Below are 21,733 nucleotides of genomic sequence, written 5' to 3'. Positions count from 1 at the left end.
AACATTATTATTGGGTCAATTCAATTCCCCCGCACCACCTGAACCAGTTCACGAGGCGCTGCACCTTGCCACTCCTCTCAGCGTGCAGCGATGGTGCCCTCTGAACCACGCTGTTTGTTTGAAAAGGAGAGGTGCAGAGCTTACAGCATTGCAGGGGCCTGATTTTTCTGCCCGGGCCCGGCCCGGGCCCGCTTTATTAAGCCCGAACCCAGCCCGAGCCCGTGGTTCCAAGCCCGGGCCGGGCCCGGGTCCATGGTTCCAAGCCCAGGCCTGGCCCGGGCCCAGACGTTCATTACTAAACTTATCCAGGGTGCGCGTGTTCATGACCGGGCATGGCCCGGGCCCGCTAGAGGATATTAGTTGTTGATGATGATTATTAATGATGCCTTGCGCTTAGTAGTGGGCGATCGAACGGAAAATCTGGTGTGTACATACATCGCAATGTTGCTTTGCTCGCGGTGGTAGCTCAGAAGTTAAGCTGTTTCGCTGTTAAGTCCTAGGATGCGGGTGCGATTCTTGTGGCCACGGCGTCCGTATTTTGATGGGGGTGAAATGCAAGAACACCCATGTACTTATCTTTAGGTGCACATTTAAGAACTCCAGGTGGTCAAAATTAATCCGGTCCCCACTACGGCGCGCCTCGTAATCATATCGTGGTCTTCGCACATAATAGCAAGGAATTTCTAAACACGGTAAATTTACATTGAGAATATATAGCAAAAGTTACTGTTACATCAAACAAAAATAGCAATGACAACTGATATATCAAACTCCATATGCCTCAAAAGTGCCCCAGCAAGTTGGCTTTCCCTCGCGGTGGCGGGGAAAACTGCCGGCGCCACCCTAGAAAAAGTGGTTTAGACCTGGCTGTGCACGGGCGAACAACCCCCTGCAAAAAATGATCCTGGCCTGCTCGCAGCGCTTACAGCCAATCGGAGGCCGTCATGCTTTCTCCGAGGCGCGGAGGCGGTACAAGTGAGCGCCATTTTTAGTCTTTCTTGGGGAACCTAGACGCAGAAAATTTTTTCTTTCTTTATGCTTGCATGTCTGCTGCTGCCTCTTTTCCTCGAGTCTTCATTCAGCGTGGTCCGTGCTGGTGGTGTTGCCTGTTGGCGCTCTGTGAACTTTCTTGGCGCACTGTCGTCATGGCTTGTGCAAAGAGGCAGAATTTGCCGTTCGCAGCGAAACTCGAAATCATAAATAGAGTCGAGCGCAGTGAGAAGTCCGACGTCGCCGCCGCGTACAAGATTCCAAGGAGCACCTTGAGTACTATCCTGAAGAACAAGAAAGACATCAGGGCCAAGTCAGACAAAAGGCCAGGTGCCCGTGGCGCCCGACGTGTGCGCACTGCTGTGTACGAAGATGTCGAAGCAGCCGTTTACAAATGGTTTGTGGACGTTCGGTCGCAAACCATCCTGGTGTCCGGCCCTATAATCGAGCAGAAAGCCAAGGACCTTGCTTTCTTGCTTGGCAGGAACGATTTCCAAGGCGGTTCCGGCTGGCTCCAATGGTTCAAAGAACGGCACGACAAGGATTAGTGCCGAAGTGATTAGTGAATCACTCCGAAGTGCTTAGTGCACTTGCGTTGGTCCTGCGCTATTGCGTGAATATGGAAGGTTGCGGCATGAGCTGCTCCAACTCGGACAATGTGGAGGCGTGTGTGCTGTCGCAGGCAGCGAAGTCGTTAAAACAGAAGAAAATCCAGGACTAATTTGTTCCAAAGTAGGGCACGCAAGTAAGCCACCATATTAATAAAGTACTTTTCTTATTGGTATGTGCCTTTGTGTCATCAAATCCTATAGCTGGCCTATATCGAATTACGCCATACAGTTAAACCTGGATATAACGAAACTGACAAATTCCCGAAAAAATTCGTTATGAACAGGTTTTCGTTATATCCAGTTTTATTACCAAAATTCGGAAAATAAACGCACAAATTAAACACAAGGAGAACTGAAGGCAGAGCTCACCCAAAACATTTATTTCGCGGCAGAAAACTGCGTTATTTTGCTCTGTTGCTTGTTTGTCAGGGATGGCAATACTGAACGTTCGTAGACATCAATACAACGCTGCTTCGTCATCGTCTAGCCGTGGCCTCAGAGATCGGCTCCGGCAACGAAACGGCCTGTTGCCGGAGCCAATCTCGGAGGCCACGGTCTCGTGAACCCGCGGCGCAAGGCAGCAAAGCGCGTGACAACAGTGGCAAGTCGACCTCCGAAGATCCGTCACTGTCACCATGGTCGCGGACAGTTTCCACCAGCGCCTAATCTGACATCTCCTAGGTAGTGACTACACAGTTGTCGGCATTAAAAAAAATAGCAAAATTTGCACGTCGTCGGGGCCTGCTCCATGCGCGCGCAGTGAAACCACGCACGCACGCATGGCGTCGAAAACTAAGAGCGTACTCCATATGCGGCGCTAACTCGAAGCGTTAGGACACGGAGCAAGGATATTTTATTTTTTAGTTGCGTCACCTGGTGTCACGTTAACGAAGTGCAGTTCAGAGACTACTGCAACAACCGAAATGGCGCTGCCAACGCAGAAGTCGATTTTTTTTTTAAAAGAAAGCCGGCACGGTTAGCGTGTTGGCACCCGCGAGCGGCTAGATGAGGTTTGAAGGGAAAGAGGGAGGGAGGGAGGGGGGGGGGAGAGGTCATGCCCGCGGCGGCAAGAAAGCAGGTTTGAGGAGCCTCGCGCACACCCGCACGCACCAACAGCGCTCGCTCTCGCCTCGCAGTCGCCGGTGCTTCGAGCGCGCCGTGCGCGACGCCGCCGCTTCTCGCAGTTGTCCGCGGGGCAACCGCAGAAGATGCATGTGGCTCCTGCTCGTGCCAAAATAACAAAATTTCGGACAAAATTCCTAGGTTGTCGGCGGTGAAAATTTGTTATATCAAGGGTGTCTCCCGCTGCCACTTTGTTACATAGAGGTCGCAAATACATGTGCTCCTATGGAGTAACGGCAGGGAATAGAAAAACTTCGTAATATTGAGGAATTCGTTGTATGGAGGTTCGTTATAGGCAGGTTTAACTGTACAGTTTGTAGTGACCACGTAGCTCACAGGAGTACGGCCACTAGCGTGGGTTTGGACTTAGCGAGCCACAGGGGCGCATTTGCCGTCGCCTCGTGTGAACTAGAGCGCCACTGCACACGTGCGTTCGAGCACAACAAAGGCGCCAAGCGCAGCGCGGCAAGTACACAGTACTGCTCTCGAGATCCGCAACACTTTATTGCCTGCGGCAACACCACAAACGCAGTACAACGCCCGCTCCCAAAGGCGGCGGGAGAAGCAAAACAGGCTTAACCACGCCACGGGCGAAAGTACAACACAAAGGGTGCCGCTAGCACGTCTCCGAGGGCAAAAGGGCTCACGGCGACACGCCGCTGAGAGAAACGTTCCCTCGCGACTATGCTGCGTGCTCTCACGATCAGCGACCAAAACAGGGCCCGATCGCTCGAGCAAGAGCAAACTCCGCTCGTGTTGGCTTCGATAGGTACGGCTTCGGCGTAGTATGACCACGCGCAAAACACACCGCACCGCTCTTCGGCCTAGCGTTCGGAAAGGACAACATAAGGTAAGCGCTCGCCGCTGGCGCAAGGCACTGTTAGCGAAGTCCGTCCGAGCCCCAAGAACAAAGGAGCCGACGGACGGAAAAGAAAAGACGTGCTTACCCTACGAGGTCCAGAGAGTCTCACTCCCGCCGCGCGAAACGTCTCACGAGACTCGAGCACGGCGCCACCGTCGAGATTCGGCGCCGGGGTGAGGGGGTTTAACGTCGCCCCGCTCGCCCAACACCGACGGACGGCGGAGGAGGGGAGCGTCATGAGAGGACATGCGGATCGGCAGAAAGGCGAAAAACCCGCGCAATGGCGATGGGCAAACCTCGATCCCCACAAGTTAAACCTGCCTATAATGAAGCTCCATATAACGAATTCCTCGATATTACGAAGTTTTTCTATTCCCCGCCATTACTCCACAGAAGCACATGTATTTGCGACCTCTATGTAAGAAAGTGGCAGTGGGAGACACCCTTGATATAACGAATTTTCACCGCCGACAATCTAGGGATTTTGCCTCGTATTTTGTCATTTTGGCACGAGCAGGAGCCACATGCATCTTCTGTGGTTGCCCCACGACGAAAGCACGAAGCGGCGACGTTGTGCATGGCGCACTCTTGCCCCGGCGAGTGCGAGGCGAGTGCGAGTGCTCGTTTGTGCGTGAGGCAGGCAGGCTAGGCCTGCGCTTCTCGAGCCGGCTTTCTTGCCGCTGCGGGCGCGCACGCAGGCGTGCCCCCCCCCCCCCCAAACCTCATCAGCCTCTCGTGGGTGCGACCACGCTAACCGCGCCGACTTTCTTTAAAAATAAAAAAGAAAGAAAACCCGCTTTTGCGTTGGCAGCGCCACTCTTGTTGCAGTTCGTAGAACTGCACTTCGTTGAGTTGACACAAGGTGACACCACTAAAAAAAACATCCTTGCTCCGTGTCATTATGCTTCGAGTTCGCGCCGCGTATGTGAGGCCGCACCGCATATGAAGTTCGCGCTTTGTTTTCGACGCCATGCGCGCGTGCGTGGTTTCACTGCGCTCACATGGAGCAGCCTCTGACGACGTGCAGCTTTTGAGATTTCTTTTAGGAGCGAAGCTCCTTAGGCCCGCACCCCGCCGGCGCCGTCGAAGCTCCCCGCCGCATCACCGCTCCCCACCCCAGCGTCTCTAGAACCAGGTCAGTTTCGCAGCTGACAGCTGTCGTCACTACCGAGGAGATGTCAGATTGGGCGCTGGTGGAAACTGTCCGCGACCCTGTGACAACGACGGATCTTCGGAGGTCGACTCGTCACTGTCGTCACGCGCTTTGCCGTCTTGCGCCGCTTCCCGCGGGTTCGCGAGACCGTGGCCTCCGAGATTGGCTCCGGCAACGCGACTGCGCGTTGCCGGAGCCAATCTCGGAGGCCACGGCTAGACGATGACGGAGCAGCGTTGTATTAATGTCCTACGAATGTTCAGTATTGCCATCCCTCACAAACAAGCAATAGAGCAAAATAACACAGTTTTTTGCCGCTAAATAAATGTTTCGGGTGAGCTCTGCCTTCAATTCCCCTTGTGTTTAATTTGTGCGTTTCTTTTCCGAATTTTCGTGCTGAAACTGGATATAACGAAAACCTGTTTATAACGAATTTTCTCGGGAATTTGTCAATTTCGTTATATCCAGGTTTAACTGTATATCGAACTAATAAACGTTTTTTGGCGAGTTCGATATCCCGGGTTCGACTGTATAAATGAAATGTTGCCTATTTGGCACATGGCAAGTCATTAAAATAACAGTATAGTGAAAATAAAACATAGCACCAAAATTTATTTAAAAGAAGCGTACAACTAACATGAAAAAGCGGATAGAAGCAAACCCAGGACATTTTTCTTCAATGCTCTTTTCTACACTCGCGTTGGAAACATTAATTACTGCACAACTCAGGATTTTACGGTACTATTTCTATGCAATGTGGGGTTTGTTCGCACTTAATAAACTGTCCATGTATGTGTGGTTTGCCACCTCTGAAAGTTACGTGAACGGGGTACACTAGGCAAACAAAAGTAAGGCTTGCACCGTGTTGGCATCTCGTCATTCATTTCCAGTGTCATGCTACGCCTGCACTACTGAACTTTAGCTGCACAACTTCCGAGCGTCTCATCCACTGCCGTCAACCGGTTCAGATTGGTGCAGGTGAACCGAACGGACCCATAGTCTGGCTCTCCAGGTGCAGCTCATAATATTTTTTTTTTCCACAGAAAAAAAAAAAAAAAAAGGAATCAGGCCTCATGCTTTACAGATACGTACCAGTCTGACGGCGTACATGAGGGCTGTGCGCTGCTGGCCATCTCGGAAGTTGACGTTGGCCCCCGCTCGTAGCAGCATTCTGACTACCGCGTAGTTGCGCTTGCACACTGCCAATATCAGAGGCGACAGGCGCGCAGCCGTCGGAGATGCCGTGTGGATGCGCGTGTCGTCCGTCAGGCACGTCGTGCCCGGAAACTCTAAGTTCTGGAGGGGAAAGCAAGTCAGCAGGTCTGCGGAGGCACCTGCTTCGAGCAGCGAAAGGCACCACGACCTGCGCGGATGAGAAGCAAGTCAACATGAAGTTTTCTGCTGTGCAGATGAGATACGAAACAGCACGCTCAGAAGAGCTTGTTGATGATTCTCAATGAGCAGCAATTTTAAAGCTAGCTAGTTCAACACGACTGCCAAGGAGAATCTGCTCTAATCAAGATGTGCAAATGAAAACAGACGACCAAGTGCACTTCCGTTCCAACCTCTTTGTACGATCGTGTCTTGTTTAGCATCGATTCTCCACAACTGTCAGCAAAGCCTCGTTTTTTGCACACTAGCGTTTGAATACAGGTGCCATTACAAATTGACTACGCTAGGAGACAGTTCAGCTTCCCTAAAATGAAGTTGCTACCCTGTTATAAGTGCACATGTTGTATAGCTATATCACTGATAAACATTTAAAAAATATACTTCATCTGACAATTTACTGCTAACGCATAGGTCCTTCAAAGAAAAGGCCAATAAGGCCCTTTTGGCTGTTTTTGATTGCCATGACGATGTGTCACTGAAAAAGTTGCGAATGCAAGCGAAAAAGTTGTGCAATACTATGAACCTTACTGGTTTGGCAAAAGCTATCAGTAGTAGCAAAAGGGACCACCTGAGTGTGTTCTTCAGTGCTAAAACGCACAAAATTGACTGGCCATTAAGGGTCATCATTTCGGAAAGTGAGTCTTGGCAAAAGGCAGTCTCATTGTTTTTAAAAGAATGCTTGAACAAGCTGCCTTGTAATGACCCTTTTGCCCTCAAGAACTCTGATGAGGTTGTCGGGTTTTTGGAAGACCAGGCTTCAAGAAACATCAGTGCTTTTTCAATTGACGTGAAAGACTTATACTAGTCACTTCCACAGGCCGGTTTAATGCGTAGCGTTGAGGCAGCTATTGACAAATATGGAAGCATTCCTTTCCAAAATGACACTGGCATCCATGTTAGCGGATTTTTAGAACTTTTATCTTTGTATTTAAAGTCTACCTATGTAATTTGGAATGGACAAGCGTACTTGCAAAAGCAAGGCGTGTGTATTGGGTCGGCCATAGCACCAGTGTTAAGTGATTTATTTTTAGCAAACGTTGACAATGACCTGTCCAGAATGATTGAACAGAGCTCTGTTAAAAAAGTTTTTAGATTTGTAGACGACTACTTGATTTTATTTCAGTCTAACTGCGCCTCACTTGAATCAGAAGTTGCTGACATTCTTCATATGACTCGGGATTGCTTCAATCCTTTAAACATTACCCATGAACTTCCGGTTGATGGAAAACTGCGCTTTCTTGATTTGTTGTTGAATTTTGGTGCTGAGCACGTATGTTGGCGGTATGATCCTAGGGCCGGTAAACCGCTACTGCCTTTTCAGTCAGCTCACTCCAAATTGGTGAAAAGAAGTGTGGCTTCTTTTTGTTTCAGAAATGCTGTGTCAAAGTCATGTGCCCATCTAATGATAGAAGCAGTGCAGCTCCAATCTGAGCGCTTATCTCTAGCGGGCTATCCGATGCATTTGCAAATTTCAGTAGCTGAAGGTCTGCTCAAAAAACTGGTGCGACCACCTGAGGCGCGACCAATTAACAAGAAGAAGAAAGTGGTCATCCCTTACATTCATAAGGTGGCACACAATCTCAAACGAATCGCTCAGAAGTCACATGTTCCAACTGTATTCTCTGCGCCGCTTAAGTTGGCCTCTTTGTGTAGGTTAACTCAACCAGACAGAGCTATCGATGAAGAAGTTTCTTGCGCAAAGAAACACCGAGCGCCTTTTCAAGACTGCGCAGTAGGCGTAGTTTATTCTATACCGCTAAGTTGTGGTAAACATTACATCGGCCAAACGGGCCGATGTATCAATGAAAGGTTCCGTGAGCATGCCAGCAATGTCACGAAAGGACAGGGAGGCCTTCTCGCTCTGCACTGTAATGACTGCACGTGCAAACCAGTCTTTCAGGAAGCTGACATGGTTTGTAAACATAGAAATAAATATGTCCGTGAAATAATTGAAGCAGAGATGATTCAAAGGTTGGGTGACAAATGTGTTAGTTCGCCGTCAATATTTTTATCAGATAAAGAATTGCAATTTCTCCGGTCGGCTTTTCCAAGTTGATTAGAAAGTTATCTGCTATGACATGCGCAGTGGTTGGCTGATCCCCTGTATATATGTGAAATGTTGCTCCAATAAATTTTGTTGTAAGTCAGCGCTGTGTGTGTTCCCTTCCTGTGTCCCCGTTGTTTACTCGCGCTGTGTGGTTCATCACGCTAGATATAGTTTTTTTGTCAGTGTAAATTTAAGGTACAAGAATGAATAAAACTTAGTAAAATTGACAGGTTTTGTGGAACATTTTTTTTCTGGTGGTGCATTCACACTGTCAGTGCTGCTACTGTTGTATGTTTACTTTTAAACAAAATTTAAGTTAAATTCTGGGCTTTTATGTGCCAAAACTACAATAAGATTAGAGGCATGCTGTACTGGTGCACTCCAGCTTAATTTCGAACACCTGGACTTCCTTTAATGTGTACACAAATGCAAGAACAGTATTTTGCTCCCATCGAAACGAGGCCGCCAGGTCCAGGAATAAAACCCGCAACCAACACTGTAGCCGCTAAGCCACTACGAAAAGTGTGATCGGCAAGATGGCTACGATTGGCGACACTCACTGCATGTCTTCCGGCAGGCGGTCGCTTTGCAATTTCCAGAAGGCGGCCGTGAATGGAGTGCGCAGGGAGGCGTCCTGGTCGGCGCACGCCGCCGCCACCATGCCCATCTTGTCCAGGAAAAACTGGCACAGGGTGTAGTTCCAGTTCATGGCCGCATACGTCAGCACCGAAGATCCGTGTTCGTCCCGTGCCATCACTGGTACTCCCTTGTCCATCAAAGCTTGCGCCACCTACGGCACCAAACAGCAATTGCATGCATGATCAGCATGCAACCAAAGCGCTTTTGCTTCCTGTCATGATAAGGCATTAACCCAATCTATCACTCTTCTTAGCTGCATTGATACATAGTCGTGAAAGACAACAATACAGTCTTTTAGCAGTGCTGGTAATGCCACACCATTTACGATAGGGTATTACCAATACGTGTTCATTGTACCACGATAAGAAAACATTTCGGCTGCGAGAGCTTCAGGACTCGGTACGTTTGAAATTTGGTGTAGTTGGTACATTATTATCGAAGAAAACAGCGCTGGACAAAGGACACAAGAAGAAGACACGACACAATGCCTGTGTCATCCCAATGAAAACACAATACAGTGAAATCTCGGTATAATGAACTTCAGGGGACCGCGGAAAAATGTTCGTTATTCTGAAAGGTCGTTATAGTGAAAGCCGAAAAATTTACCATAACAATAGAATTTCAGTAACGCAAACGTCCTACCTTTGCAACGGTACGTCCTTGAACTCGTTTCTCACAACAATGCACACGTGAACGTCAAACAAGGCACGTTTATTTGAAATAGGCCGTGACCGTTTTTGACGGGTGCAGCACAAACTCTGCGTCACGAACGATTCTAGACCGTCCGCATTTTTATGCGCCGCTTCGGTCGCTGTTCTGCTTTTTTCTATGAATAAGTGGAGTTTCCTCAAGTAGTCCAACGCATCTGTGGCCGACACGGACTCGTCGCGATCTTCGGGTGCTACCGTGACATCGTCCTCCATGTCATCGCTGCAATCCTTTAAGGCCCAACTGCATGCACGCGAGTTTTGAGCGACAGCCGACAGGATTTGCTGCCACGGAGGGCCATCCATCGCCGTCGCTTGTTGCGTCGCAGGTTTCTGGAAAGCCAGGAAACATCGCTTGTCGCCCGGATCGGCAAAATGGCGGCATCTCTGACCCTCGCTTCGGTTGCAATTTGCTTGTGATGCTTCCAATCGGCGCGTACTTCAAGGAATACAAGTTATAGACTACCTTATTTACAGCCCCATCTCACGCGGAGAGCGAGGCAGCGGCCGTATTTTGTCGTTAATATTGATCGACGGTTCGTTTTGATGTTTCGATGGTAGCTTGCTGCAATGTCAACATCGTCGTCGTGTGAGCTAGCCCTTCTCCCTGCGAAGTAACGATGTGAGGCGCTGCGGCTTTTCTTAAACGTTCTATGACAGCAAGAGGAAACATTGTCGAGATGCGCCTCGTGGACTAACCCCAACATAACGCAGTTTGCAAAGTGCGACGTAGCGTAGGCAGCGTATGCTTCCGGGCGCCCCATGGGATCACAGCAGATACTACTGTCGCGGTTAAAAATAAGATTGCGAAAAAAGAAAGCCACGAAACGCTTTTATGGCATCCTTATCTCAAACAAGACAATAATAAATTTGGCATGTCATTCATGTACTCTGTAATTCTTTTTCGTAATTTGCCCGGTCGTGACAGCGCGACGGAGCCCGTTTGTCGCAGGCTCGCAGCCGCCTTCGCTCGAAAGTCGCGTGCAATGCATGCGGTTGGGCCTTTACAAAACCTGATGCGTTGTCGCCTCCGCAACGGAGGGAAAAAAAAAATTCTCCGCCCGCGTCTTTCTCCTCCTGCGCCATCTCCGGTTTTTGCGGGAGGGTGTCTGCTCTTTGCGCTGCGTCGTCTGCTACCTTACAGCTCCGACTGCCATGGCCGATACACTGAAATCTAAGAATCCTCGCATTTCGGGATGCAAGTTCGTAGTACTGAGGTGTTGTTAAGATTACACGGGAATTAAATAACGATCGTTATTCTGAAACGTTCGTTATTCTGAAGTTCGCAGTAGTGAAATATTTTTGCATTGAAACTATAAGCAGTCGGCACGGGATTTCTTAAAAGTTCGTTAATTTGAAATGTTCGTTAATGTGGTGTTCGTTGTAACGAGGTTTGACTGTATCCGTCGGACATCCAAAACAACTCTGAACATCCGTGGACATCAATGGACTTGCAAGGGATAGCAGGTGGACATCCAGTGCAATTTGAGTTGAATATGTCCCACAAAGGATATCCTAAAAAATATCCTTTCTCTGACATCCTCAAAAAACGTCCTTCATAGGCATTTTGTGTTCTCAATCTGCTTTGGCAATGCGTTGGCAAACATCTGCTTTGGGAAATGTGCGTCTGGTAAAAGCACGGCAGGGTGTCGTATAGGCAGTTGTTTCAGACCGTACAATTCAAAGCAAGTTTATGTTTAGGACAGCAAGTAGTTGTGGTTAGTGTAATTACAAGCTGGGTTAACTAAGCTACTGTGTAAAGGCAAACTTGTTGAAATGATGATGTGAGTGTACTGATTTGACTTTTATGAAAGTTTTGTGCATGTAGAATGAAAGCCTTCATTTGAAACATACATCTTACTTTTGTATATTTTATTTTAATCTGAGAAAAAAGCTATTATTTTTTCAGTCAGTTCTTTCTCGCTCCAATGAGCACGACTTCTTATTTGTTATGCAATGCTTAGTCACAGTATGCAATGTACGTATATTTTGAACAACTTTGTTCTTAAATAAAAAGGTGTGTGTTTGCAATACACTTGGCTCAGAGTTTCCCTAGCACAAGCAGATGTTTAAAGGGGTACTGACACAAAAATTTTGGCCTCTCGTTTTTTTGCTGCAATGTGTTGCTGGGGGCCTGTTAGTCATAACACGGCACATCGTTTGCTGCAGCGCGCGACAGATAATTAATTACAGGCTCCTCATTACCGACCAGTGTCAGTTTCGGTTTCAAAAACGACAAGCCTCCGGGTGCAACTATCACCACCTAGCGGCTGCAGCGCTCGATCACGTCAGCACACAGAAGTGTGACGCACTTCCGCGCTGTTCGCGTCGCCTCCTCGCATTCGCACGCTTGCCGCACGTGCTGCGCGATGTCGTCGCCATCATCGTCCTCGTTGTCGTCGTCCTCCTCATCGTCGTCTGTTGGCGACGATTTCCTTGAGACAACAACAGCACAGCGGCGAGCGCGTCAAAACAAAAATGGCGGCTACGACGTCATCACAACTTGTTGTACCGGCTACAACGGTTACGTAGGGGAAGTAGGGGGGTCACCTCGGGTCACCTCCGAGGGTGTCAATGCAATAGGTGCGCCCTATAATGCTGGATCGCGCACGCGAACTTCAATATTCATATAAAATACCTTCCAAGCTTTATTCGCTGTCGATATTTCGCAGATGGTACACGCACGTACACGGAAATCGATCCAGCAGGCTATCTCGGCCGCGAAATTTTGTGTCAGTACCCCTTTAAGCTATATGCTGCCTTCTATTGAATTTCATTTCATGAAATTGCCCCAATTCCAGCAGTTTAAAGCATGCATAAGCTTTTGCTATACTTTCAGGTGCTAATTTGAGTGCTTCTGGTCAGAAATGCACTTCGTAACAAAAATTTGTGCGTGTAGTTTAGTCCAATTTTAGCAATTTCAGCGCATACTAGTAATTTCAGATCATAAGAAAGTGTAATCAAGACTGCTTTTAGAAAACACCCTGAATAAAAGAGATCCTTTAATCTCCCTGTCATGTCCACAGTGTCCTTCGGGACTTGCTAGGGATGACCTTGGGATCACGAAAATGTGGCCAGAATGACCTGCGACGGATGTCCGCCGGAATTGTTTCGGAAATACAGTGGATATCCGAAATCCTGTCGGGGGTATCCTAAGGACATCCATACCATGTCACTTCTGTCACTGGGGTGTGTCTTCTTCTGCCGTCCTTGTTCATCCAGCACTATTTTCTTGTATAGTAACATGAGATGATTATAGTGGCTAATACAGATGTTGCGGATAAACATAGCTAGGTGCCAATCACAACAATATGCTATTGTTGCACTCATGGTACGGTAAACCACCACTGCTAAAAAAAAAAATCCCAATGTCTACCATCACCTATGGCAGTCTGCAACTAATTCCTGCAAGCTGAATCTTTTCCCCAATTCTAAAAGCTCAAAGATGGGCAATTCATTTTTTGTAAGAGATCGAGTGCCTCTTTGATTTAGAGGGTGCATTATGATCAGATAAATACAGTAACCCTGCAGAGTTTTGCCTACTTGAGTATGAAGTAACGGGAAGCACTCGGCCAGAAGTGGATAATCGAGAGGCGTCACCTCCTTCGAGACCTACCTTGATCTGCATTTCCAGCTGGGCATCCCTGGGAGCCTCTCGTGCAAGAACATGCAACATGGTCTGCTTGTCACTGTACAGGGTCCAGCCATGCTTCACCTTGGCAATGAGCCTCAACGCCAGCTCGTAAGAACAACTCCTCAGGGCCGCCTGCAGAGGAGACAGCAGTTCCAGAATATCAAACACTAAAGTCAACCATTCACTCAGTGAGTCGATCAAACTTGATCATCACCATAGGGCACCCGATGGTTAGGAGTCTTAATTGCCACTAAAAAAAGACAAAAAACAGGGACGGAAGGAACGCCAACATGACTCCTCAAAAGCATTTCAGGCATGAACTGGAGAATAAATGTGCGCATGAACACACGCGCAGAAAACATCAATCACAACTAACGGGACAAAGAGCTTTCAAAGAATATAATCAGGTGGTTGATTCCAGTCTGCATTCATGCTGAACAAGAGAGGAAAGAACGAAAACAAATCCGATCGAAGCAACGAGAAATTGTCAAACAAGAAACGTCGCTGTACCCTTCATTACGGAGTCTATGATTCAAAGGAAGTAAGCTGTATCCTGAATAATAGATGGAAAGGTGGACTGTATGTTAATTGCGGGACATGCAAGAAAGTTACTACGTAAAACTTGTAGACTAAAATTACAATAAGCGCATAGGCAGATGAGGTTGAAGGCAACACTGACGAGATGTCACCTTCGCCCTGGTTTTGAAACCTTAAAAGTTGAAGGCCTCACAGTTGATAGGTTTGTTCTGCAACAATAACTGCAGTCTTCTCATGCTTGTCAGGAAGCAAGAATAAAACAAGCAACGTAGCACCGCGGAGAACACTGCTCCGCAGAATTTCCCACAAAAATTACTACGCAGAATTTTATAGCTTGTGCTCTGTCCCATCACTTTCGTTTCCGTAAAGAGTTTTGCGCATTCAAACACAATTTCCCTGCCTGGAAAAAAATTGTTTTCGAAGTTTATGTTTATCACAATTCATACAGTGCATTCCTGTGGTCTTCTAATTTCCATGTGCTCCACATATCATTCCCAGGCCCACTGTACTGCCACACTTGGAGCAGCCCCGAACCAGCAGAGTTAGCCAATGTCGCTAAAGTTAATCACTAAATCAGATAACACTGATAAATTATTCTATGAAGGCAAAATTAAGGACAACAGTGTTGACACTGTACGCCGTTTGATGCGTCAGGCATTGGGGAAGCTATGCAAGCAGTTTGGACAGCAAAATGTGCCAATTCCGCGCGTCTCATGCTAGGATTTTGTCATCGTAAATGTGGCCTCCGCGGCTGACTCCAGCTGCGCGCTACTGGAACTGGTTGCAGAGGCCATGATACGAAAACAACGAGATGCACAGGGATCCAGAACAATGTATTGACAGCCGTATAAAAGGGTTAATTTACTTCTAAGGCACAAGGCGTCTTCAAGTATTACAGTGAAACCTCGTTAATACGTACCTGACGGGAACGCGGCATAACTACGTACTAAACGGTAGTACGCATTAACCAGCAAGTACAAATTTGCATCTCCTGACGTGCGCCATCACCGCCAACATAAAAATAAACACAGTACCACAGCAGATATTGCCTCAGGTACCCACCACAACGCCTTTTCTTTATTTTTGTGCAGAAAAGATTCTGGCTCTCTCGCACGACCGTCCTATAGACGCCAAAGGCTCATTTCGAAACTATTGCAGGGTCCGCGATACGCAGCGGCTGACATAGCGACAGAACGGACAGTATCGGCTCTCCGCCATACATGTGTACGCGCCTGCATTGCGATCTGCCACTAAGCTAAAGCTGACAAGTTTCATTGAAACACGGTATGGCCGCGTGGAGCCGATCGTCCCTGGCTAGTTGCGTGCAGCGCGTCGCCTGCTCGGCTCACGCCGTCACTGCGATGCGGGGCCGCTTGCTGTACCGTACGCGCGCGCTTGCCGTGTGAATGTTCTTCGCACCCCACTCCGCTTCAGACCGCGCACAGATGTGGCAATTAGCTACAGTAAAACCTCGATGATACGAATCTCGCGGGGTTACCAAAAATATTCGTATGATCCGAAATTCGTATCACCAGAAAACATGGAAAATTAGTATGCAACAAAAGAAAGTTGGCATACGTTTTGATTCAGTGTTTCTCAGGGCCGCAGCGACGTCATGAACAGCTCCGAATGATTGCCAGTAAAGTCTTTAGACGTCGGCGATCATACTTGTACTCGTAAATATACGGTGCATGCGTGCTTGTGTAATTAACGAGCCAGATGTGTTGTGCCCCGTGACCGCTAGTAGCCCTTTCCGAATCTTACTACGCTTTTCTGCATGACAACAAAGTACTGCGGCGAAAGTGACTTAAGAATCGCTTTGCACACGATAGATAGAGGCCAAGCTCATTCGCCAAGACCGCCCGCTTCGTCTCTTGGGGTCTTCATCCACCTTTAATGGGACTTCATGACGGACCCGCAGCCTCAGTTTCAGTCTTGTTTCATAGAACGTCTGATTGCGGGGACATGGCTTGCATCGACGTGGCAGGCACGTGTTAACACAGTACAAAGACGCTGCTGCCTCGAGCACAGGAGCACGCGTCAACGCGTCGGGCGGGCGGGGGGGGGGGGGGGGGGGGGGGGGGGAGAAGAAGAAGAAGAAGAAAGAAACGTGACGTCAACGTCATCTGTAATCTAAACACGAAGGCGCCTAAACGCATCCAAGATTTGCGCGCACTATCTCGGAGGCAACGACGCACCGTTGATGGTCAAGCAGCGCGCATGCCCGTGCCCGCGCCTGACTGCCGCGCCTTCCGCGACAGCGCGGGCAGCACCTGTGCCTGGCCCGTAGCCAGGACTTTTTTTCGGGGGTGGGGGGGGAGCACTTGCTGAAAGCCTTGACTATTTAAGAAAAGCGCCTATTTTCATGATTTATTTGTGGTAAAACACCATGTATTAAAAATGTCGAGCCCCCCCCCCCCCTCCCCTGGCTACGGGCCTGACCTGTTCGTACCGGTGTGCTACGTTCGTATCAAACGTCGGGGGGTGCAAATCGGTTCGCAACAACCGTACTCGAATACATTGCAGGCTAATGGGCCTTGGCCGGGACCACAGAAAAATTCGTATCACCCCAAAATTCGTACGAGCCGTGATCGTATCACCGAGGTTTTACTGTGGTTGGGTTATCGCAGCGATGACGAGGTTTCTGCAAGCGATGTGCACACCGCATCTCCACGTGCCCCAGCACTCCTGGTAGCGGACGGAGGCGCGTTTAGGCGGCCGTCTAACAAAAGCGTGCAGTATGGTTACAACAGCTCTACGCTTGCTGTACCGTACTCGCGCTTGGCGTGAAATTGTCAATGCAGCGAGATTTCTCGGCGCCCGCGACGCTGAACTCAGCAACAGTAAGCTGCTTTCGTTTCTACCAAGCGGCGCGCACTTCAACGCCGTCCCGCACAACGAGGCGTCAGTGATCGGCGGCACAAAGCGCAGAGGTTGTCGCCTATCAAAATTGTGCAGTAGGTTTAAGGTAGCGCTGCGCCACACGCGTGCCCAAGCAGATAGCTGAAGGTGATAGGGTTACTGGCGCGCGATCGTCGGCGGCCACCATCACGCCTTGGTTCTTTCCTGATGCTTATCCGCAAGGACGTCGCCGCAATCGCGCGGAAGTTGGAATCATTGATCGACCGCTCTCTGCGATTCTAGAAAAGATAGAAGACCTTTTGTGGCACATTATGGCGTCGGCAAGTTGAGCGGCGCTGTAAACATTTATGGCAGAAAAAGTTATCGCGGTACGCGCACGTACGCACTTAACCGATAGGCATAGGACGAACCACTACGGCTTAAGCGGTCAGAGAATGCATTAATTTCTATGAGACTCGGTCGGGGATTCGTCGCAACTACGTTTTAACCATTAGTATGTTTAAAGCGGGTACGTATTAACAAGGTTTGACTGTACTCTGTCTAAAAACGAAAAAAAAAAAAAAAAATCACATTACAGGCGGTAAAATCGTTGATCTATTTCTGGGAGCAAAAGCATCTACACTGAAACCTCGATATAACAGACACGGATATAATGAAGTAAATGAAGAACAGTCTTGCAATACATACAGTGTTAGGAATATACGTTTATAACGAATTTTCGAATATAACGAAGTTATTTTCGTGTAAGATGTGACTTATTTATAATGAGGTTTGAACGTACTGCAAGACCCCTGGCTAGCTTTCATAGTGTTGCACCTGATTTATGAAACTGAGTACAATGCCATTTTTTTTTGTTAAGCATATCTAGAAAATTACACAAGATAGCTCCTGTCGACAAAATGTTGCATTCTCAGAAGGAATCTTCCAAAACGAACATCGGGAAGCGCGAGCACAAGACAGAACATGGGCGCACACCTCAACAGCGAGAGCCAGGCCCTTGCCACCAAGCTCTAGATGCTCGATGATTTGCTGCAAAATTCCCTGCCATGACCGCTTCACGAGCTCCTGCACAAACATAGAAGAAAAAGAGTAAAAGCAGTCAGGAAGAACGATCTTGAGTTGTTTTCCATGCAAATGCGATGCTCACAAATTTTACGACAAAAGACTCACACAAATTTTACAACTTTGATGTCCTTACTGAACGTTACGGGGGGACGCGCCCTTTAAAAATTGAAAAAAAAAAGAAAAAAAAAGCAAGAAAACATGACTTTCGAAAAATCGTATATTTGGATTGTACCTTTCCTGTGATTAGGAACGACAAATACATTGTAAAAGTACGTCAAATCGGGTAATAACGGGCAGCGGCAGCTGCTGCGCCAGCCAAACAAACACCGAAACAAGCCCAACTTCGAGCGAGCACCATTCCTGTGCTGTTCAACCATTCGACGCCATCTTGGTTCCTCTGCATTTTTCTTACCGCCCTCTACGGTGGTGGAGGTTTGCTTGACAGCACTGCTTGACGGTATTGCAAGGAAAGCAGCTTTGCAAAATACACTAGTTCTTTTTAAAATTTTTACTTTTCCGGGGCTTGTACCGTATTTACACGACGGTAAGTCGACCCCCCTGAAATCGCACATCAAGAGAAAAAAATAAAAGTGTGAGAGCATTTCATTAAAGAAATTTATTTTCGATGTCGCTGAAGAAAATCTCGAATTCCGGTGTGCAAAGCTGGCTTCACGGCAGTGCTTCAGAGCTATGCAGAAAAGCTAGCTTTGCAGCAATACGTGGGGATTTTTAGATCGACCTTACAATCGAAACTAGTTTCGATTGTACCTCGATAGTACAATCGTACTAGTTTCGATAGTACAATCGAACTAGTACGATTGTACTAGTTCGATTGTACGACGCACCTGCAAGATGGGTAAGTGCAGCGGGGCGCGGATCTTCTTGCGAACGTAGAGCCAGCGCAGGCCCGGCTGCGACGGCTCGTTCCGCTGGATTACCAGGTCCAACGTTGGGAGGGCACCCTTCTGCAGCAGCAACAGCGCGCACCTGCACGGACAACGTGCACCTTTGTTCAGAGTGACAAAAAGCAACACGGTGCAGAGTGCCGGACCAGTCATGCACTTTCGAACGATCGCCTTCGGGGGATATTCCACACAAGTTAGGAGTGGTGGCTAGAGAGTAGGGCATTACGTTAATTATGGAATATAATTTGCTGTGTTTCATGTGCCAAAACCACGATATAACTATGAGGCACGCCGCAATGGAGAGCTCCAGAAATTTAGACCACCTCTAGCATTTAGCCTTTATTGAAATGCAGCCACCGCGGCCGGCATCGAACCCGTGTCCTTCGGGTCAGCAGCCGAGCACCGTAACTTAACTGCTGTGCCATCAAGGCGGACTAGAGCACCACATTTAGAGAAAGAAAAAAATAAAACAAGACACAATGAAGATAATTTCATCAAAATTTAAACTTTAAACCGAGGATGGTTAGCGAGAACTGGCTTACTATTTGCTTATGTAGCACATTAAGGGCACAGAAACGGTAAAGAAAGCGAGAGATAAGGATAAGGTTGGTTCGTGAATACGGACCTAAGAATGGCACGAAAGGTAGGGAAAAAAAAACACCATTGCACTTAACTTGTCCCTTATAAAACACTACAACATGCAATCTGTCATGCCCGGGCAACATTAACAAGAGGTTAGCAGTGCCTTACGCGGGGTGGTTGTTGAGGACTGCCAAGCCCAAGGGTGTGTTGGTAGCCTTGTCCTTGATATCAACTGACTTCACCTTCTGCAGCAGGAGGAAATAGAAACACCCATGAAATAACCTCCCCTTTTATACGTAAACTTCTAGCCCATCACAACAAAGTCACATCTGACGCAAAAATAAAGTGGAATCTCGATACGATTCTGTATAATGTGTTTCTCGGCCTAATACGTTGTTCTTGTTATTCCCGGCCAACATCCCTTGGAAATACAGTAATACCTCGTTAACTTGAACACGCATATCTCGAAAAATTGGCTAAGTCGAAATTTTCTGCGGTACCGAACGATTTCCCATAGGTGCAATGTATTTATTGCCCTTGTGGGGATTGAGGCTTGCCCGTCGCCATTGCGCTGGTTTTTCGCCTATTTCTGCCATCCCCACGTCCGATCATACGACGCTCCCCTCCTCCGCCGTCTTACGGCGCTGGGCGAGCGGGGGAGTGACGTTAACCTCCCTCTCCCGGCGTCAGACCTTGACGGGGGCGCTGCGCTCGAGTTTCGCGTCTCGCGAGATGTTTCGCACGGCAGGGGGGCACAGAGACTCTCTCTGGACCTCATAGGGTAAGCACGTATTTTCTCTCCCGTCCGTCGGCTCCTCTTTTGGGCTCGCTCGGACGGAACTCGCTAACGGTGCCTTGCGCCAGCGGCGAGCGCTTACCTTACGTCGTCCTTTTCAGAACGCTAGGCTGAAGAGCGGTGCGGTGCATTCGCGCGTGGTCATACTACGCCGAAACCGTACCTATCGAAGCCAACGCGAGCGGAGTTCGCCCTCACTCGAGCGATCGGGCCCTGTGGTCGCGGATCGTAAGAGTACGCAGCATAGTCGCGAGGGACCCATTTTCTCTCAGCGGCGTGTCGCCGTGAGCCCTTTTGCCCGCGGAGACGTGCTAGCGGCACCCTTTGTGTTGTACTTTCGCCCGTGGCGTGGGGGAAGCCTGTTTTGCTTCTCCCGCCGCCTTTGGGAGCGGGCGTTGTACTGCGTTTTGTGGTGTTGCCGCAGGCAATAAACTGTTGCGGATCTCGAGAGCAGTACTGTGTACTTGCCGCGTTGCGCTCGGCGCCTTTGCACTCGAACGTACGTGTGCAGCGGCGCGCTAGTTCACATGAGGCGACGGCAAACGCGGCCCTTTGGCTCGCTAAGTCCGAACCCACGCTAGTGGCCGTACTCCTGTGAGGTACGTGTACACTACACCCTTTATCTCGAAGTATTTCCGTGCCCACTTTCGGTTATCTCTAAATCTCGACTGAGAGTGGAACAAAAACTTCGCTGCCGAACCGTTTCACAAAATACAGTAAAACCTCGTTATAACGAAGTTGAAGGGGCAGTCGTAATTACTTCGTTATAACCATTAGTCCGTTATAGCCAATATCCATTTCTATCGACAATTAGCACGCAAGAGAGGATGTACTCATCACCAAATCCCACAGCAGCCCGCCACGCAAACGAAAAACGGCCGTCGCACGGAGAGAAACTAGCAAAAGAAAACAAAGAAAGAACAGCAAAGAACTGCTACTTTATTCACGCCAAACTCGGCACACCACCTGGCGGCTCACTTAGCAGAAAAAAAAGTCCTTAATAGACTTCTGCCGTGTCTTCCTCAGACGGATGATGGCTTTTTCGGCCGCTGCCGCTATGTCGAGTCCGTCCTCGCCGTCATCGTGAGCGCCGAAGAAGCGGCGCAGCAGGTCTGCCGCATCCAGCGCTTGCGCGGACATCGGAACATCGGGTTAGCCAACTCCGGGCTGTCGTCGACACATTCGTCACTGTCGTCATTCACCACCCGTCACCGCGCGCACAATTTCAGCCTCTGTCCGCTCTTCGGTTGTCACCGCATCAGCATCGGCACTGACGTACGTGCAGAAGATGTCGCAGTCGGGCACAACTCCGGTGTCAAGGAGAGCGTCCCACGACGTCTTGGTCACCCGCGGCACCCTCATTGGCGGCAGCACCGATATCTTCGCTGTCACCCCCGCTGCTGACGCCAAATGAGGCATGCCGGAAGCAGTTGGCGATCGTGCTTGCTGTTACAGACATCCAAGCAGCCTGTAGCATCTTGATCGCCATGTAGAGGTCGATTGTAGTCTCGCGCTTCATGCTCATATTGAGTAGAATTCGGTCGATTACACGCTTGCGGTACCGTGCTCAACGCTACGCTGAAATCTTGGGCAACTTTTTTCTTCTTGACGCCGGACTCAACGCCTTTCAACATAGCCGCCTTCTGCTCGATTGTAATCGTTTTGCGCTTTCGTTTGTCGTTGCCGTCGTCCATCTCCTGTCTAGCGGCGGGAACCGAGAGAGACGCTGTTCCGATGCACACGCAGCGAACGACAAGCAACAACAACGCCCGCCCCGCGGTTTCGGTTTGCCGCGTCGCCGTCCACACGTCCACGCGCGCAACAGGAGA

At 48.9% G+C, this 21,733-nt stretch overlaps 1 protein-coding gene across 2 annotated transcripts in view; it reads right to left on the bottom strand.

The window, feature by feature from the left end:
• The window catches only part of LOC119374424 (poly [ADP-ribose] polymerase tankyrase), a 119,286-nt gene that overhangs the window by 29,308 nt on the left and 68,245 nt on the right, over positions 1-21,733 (bottom strand). For both annotated transcript variants that reach the window (XM_037644511.2, XM_037644513.2), the window contains exons 32-37: positions 19,277-19,353; positions 18,467-18,608; positions 17,532-17,621; positions 13,140-13,289; positions 8,738-8,967; positions 5,831-6,101 (exon numbers count right to left, since the gene is read on the bottom strand). In XM_037644511.2, coding sequence (XP_037500439.1) covers positions 5,831-6,101; positions 8,738-8,967; positions 13,140-13,289; positions 17,532-17,621; positions 18,467-18,608; positions 19,277-19,353 — 960 coding nt within the window. The remainder of the gene's footprint in view (positions 1-5,830; positions 6,102-8,737; positions 8,968-13,139; positions 13,290-17,531; positions 17,622-18,466; positions 18,609-19,276; positions 19,354-21,733) is intronic.

The sequence above is a fragment of the Rhipicephalus sanguineus genome, chromosome 11 (assembly GCF_013339695.2).
Source record: "Rhipicephalus sanguineus isolate Rsan-2018 chromosome 11, BIME_Rsan_1.4, whole genome shotgun sequence".
Classification (NCBI taxonomy): domain Eukaryota; kingdom Metazoa; phylum Arthropoda; class Arachnida; order Ixodida; family Ixodidae; genus Rhipicephalus; species Rhipicephalus sanguineus.
Note: the sequence above shows the minus strand (reverse complement) of the source record. Positions and strands in the feature narration are given on the sequence as shown.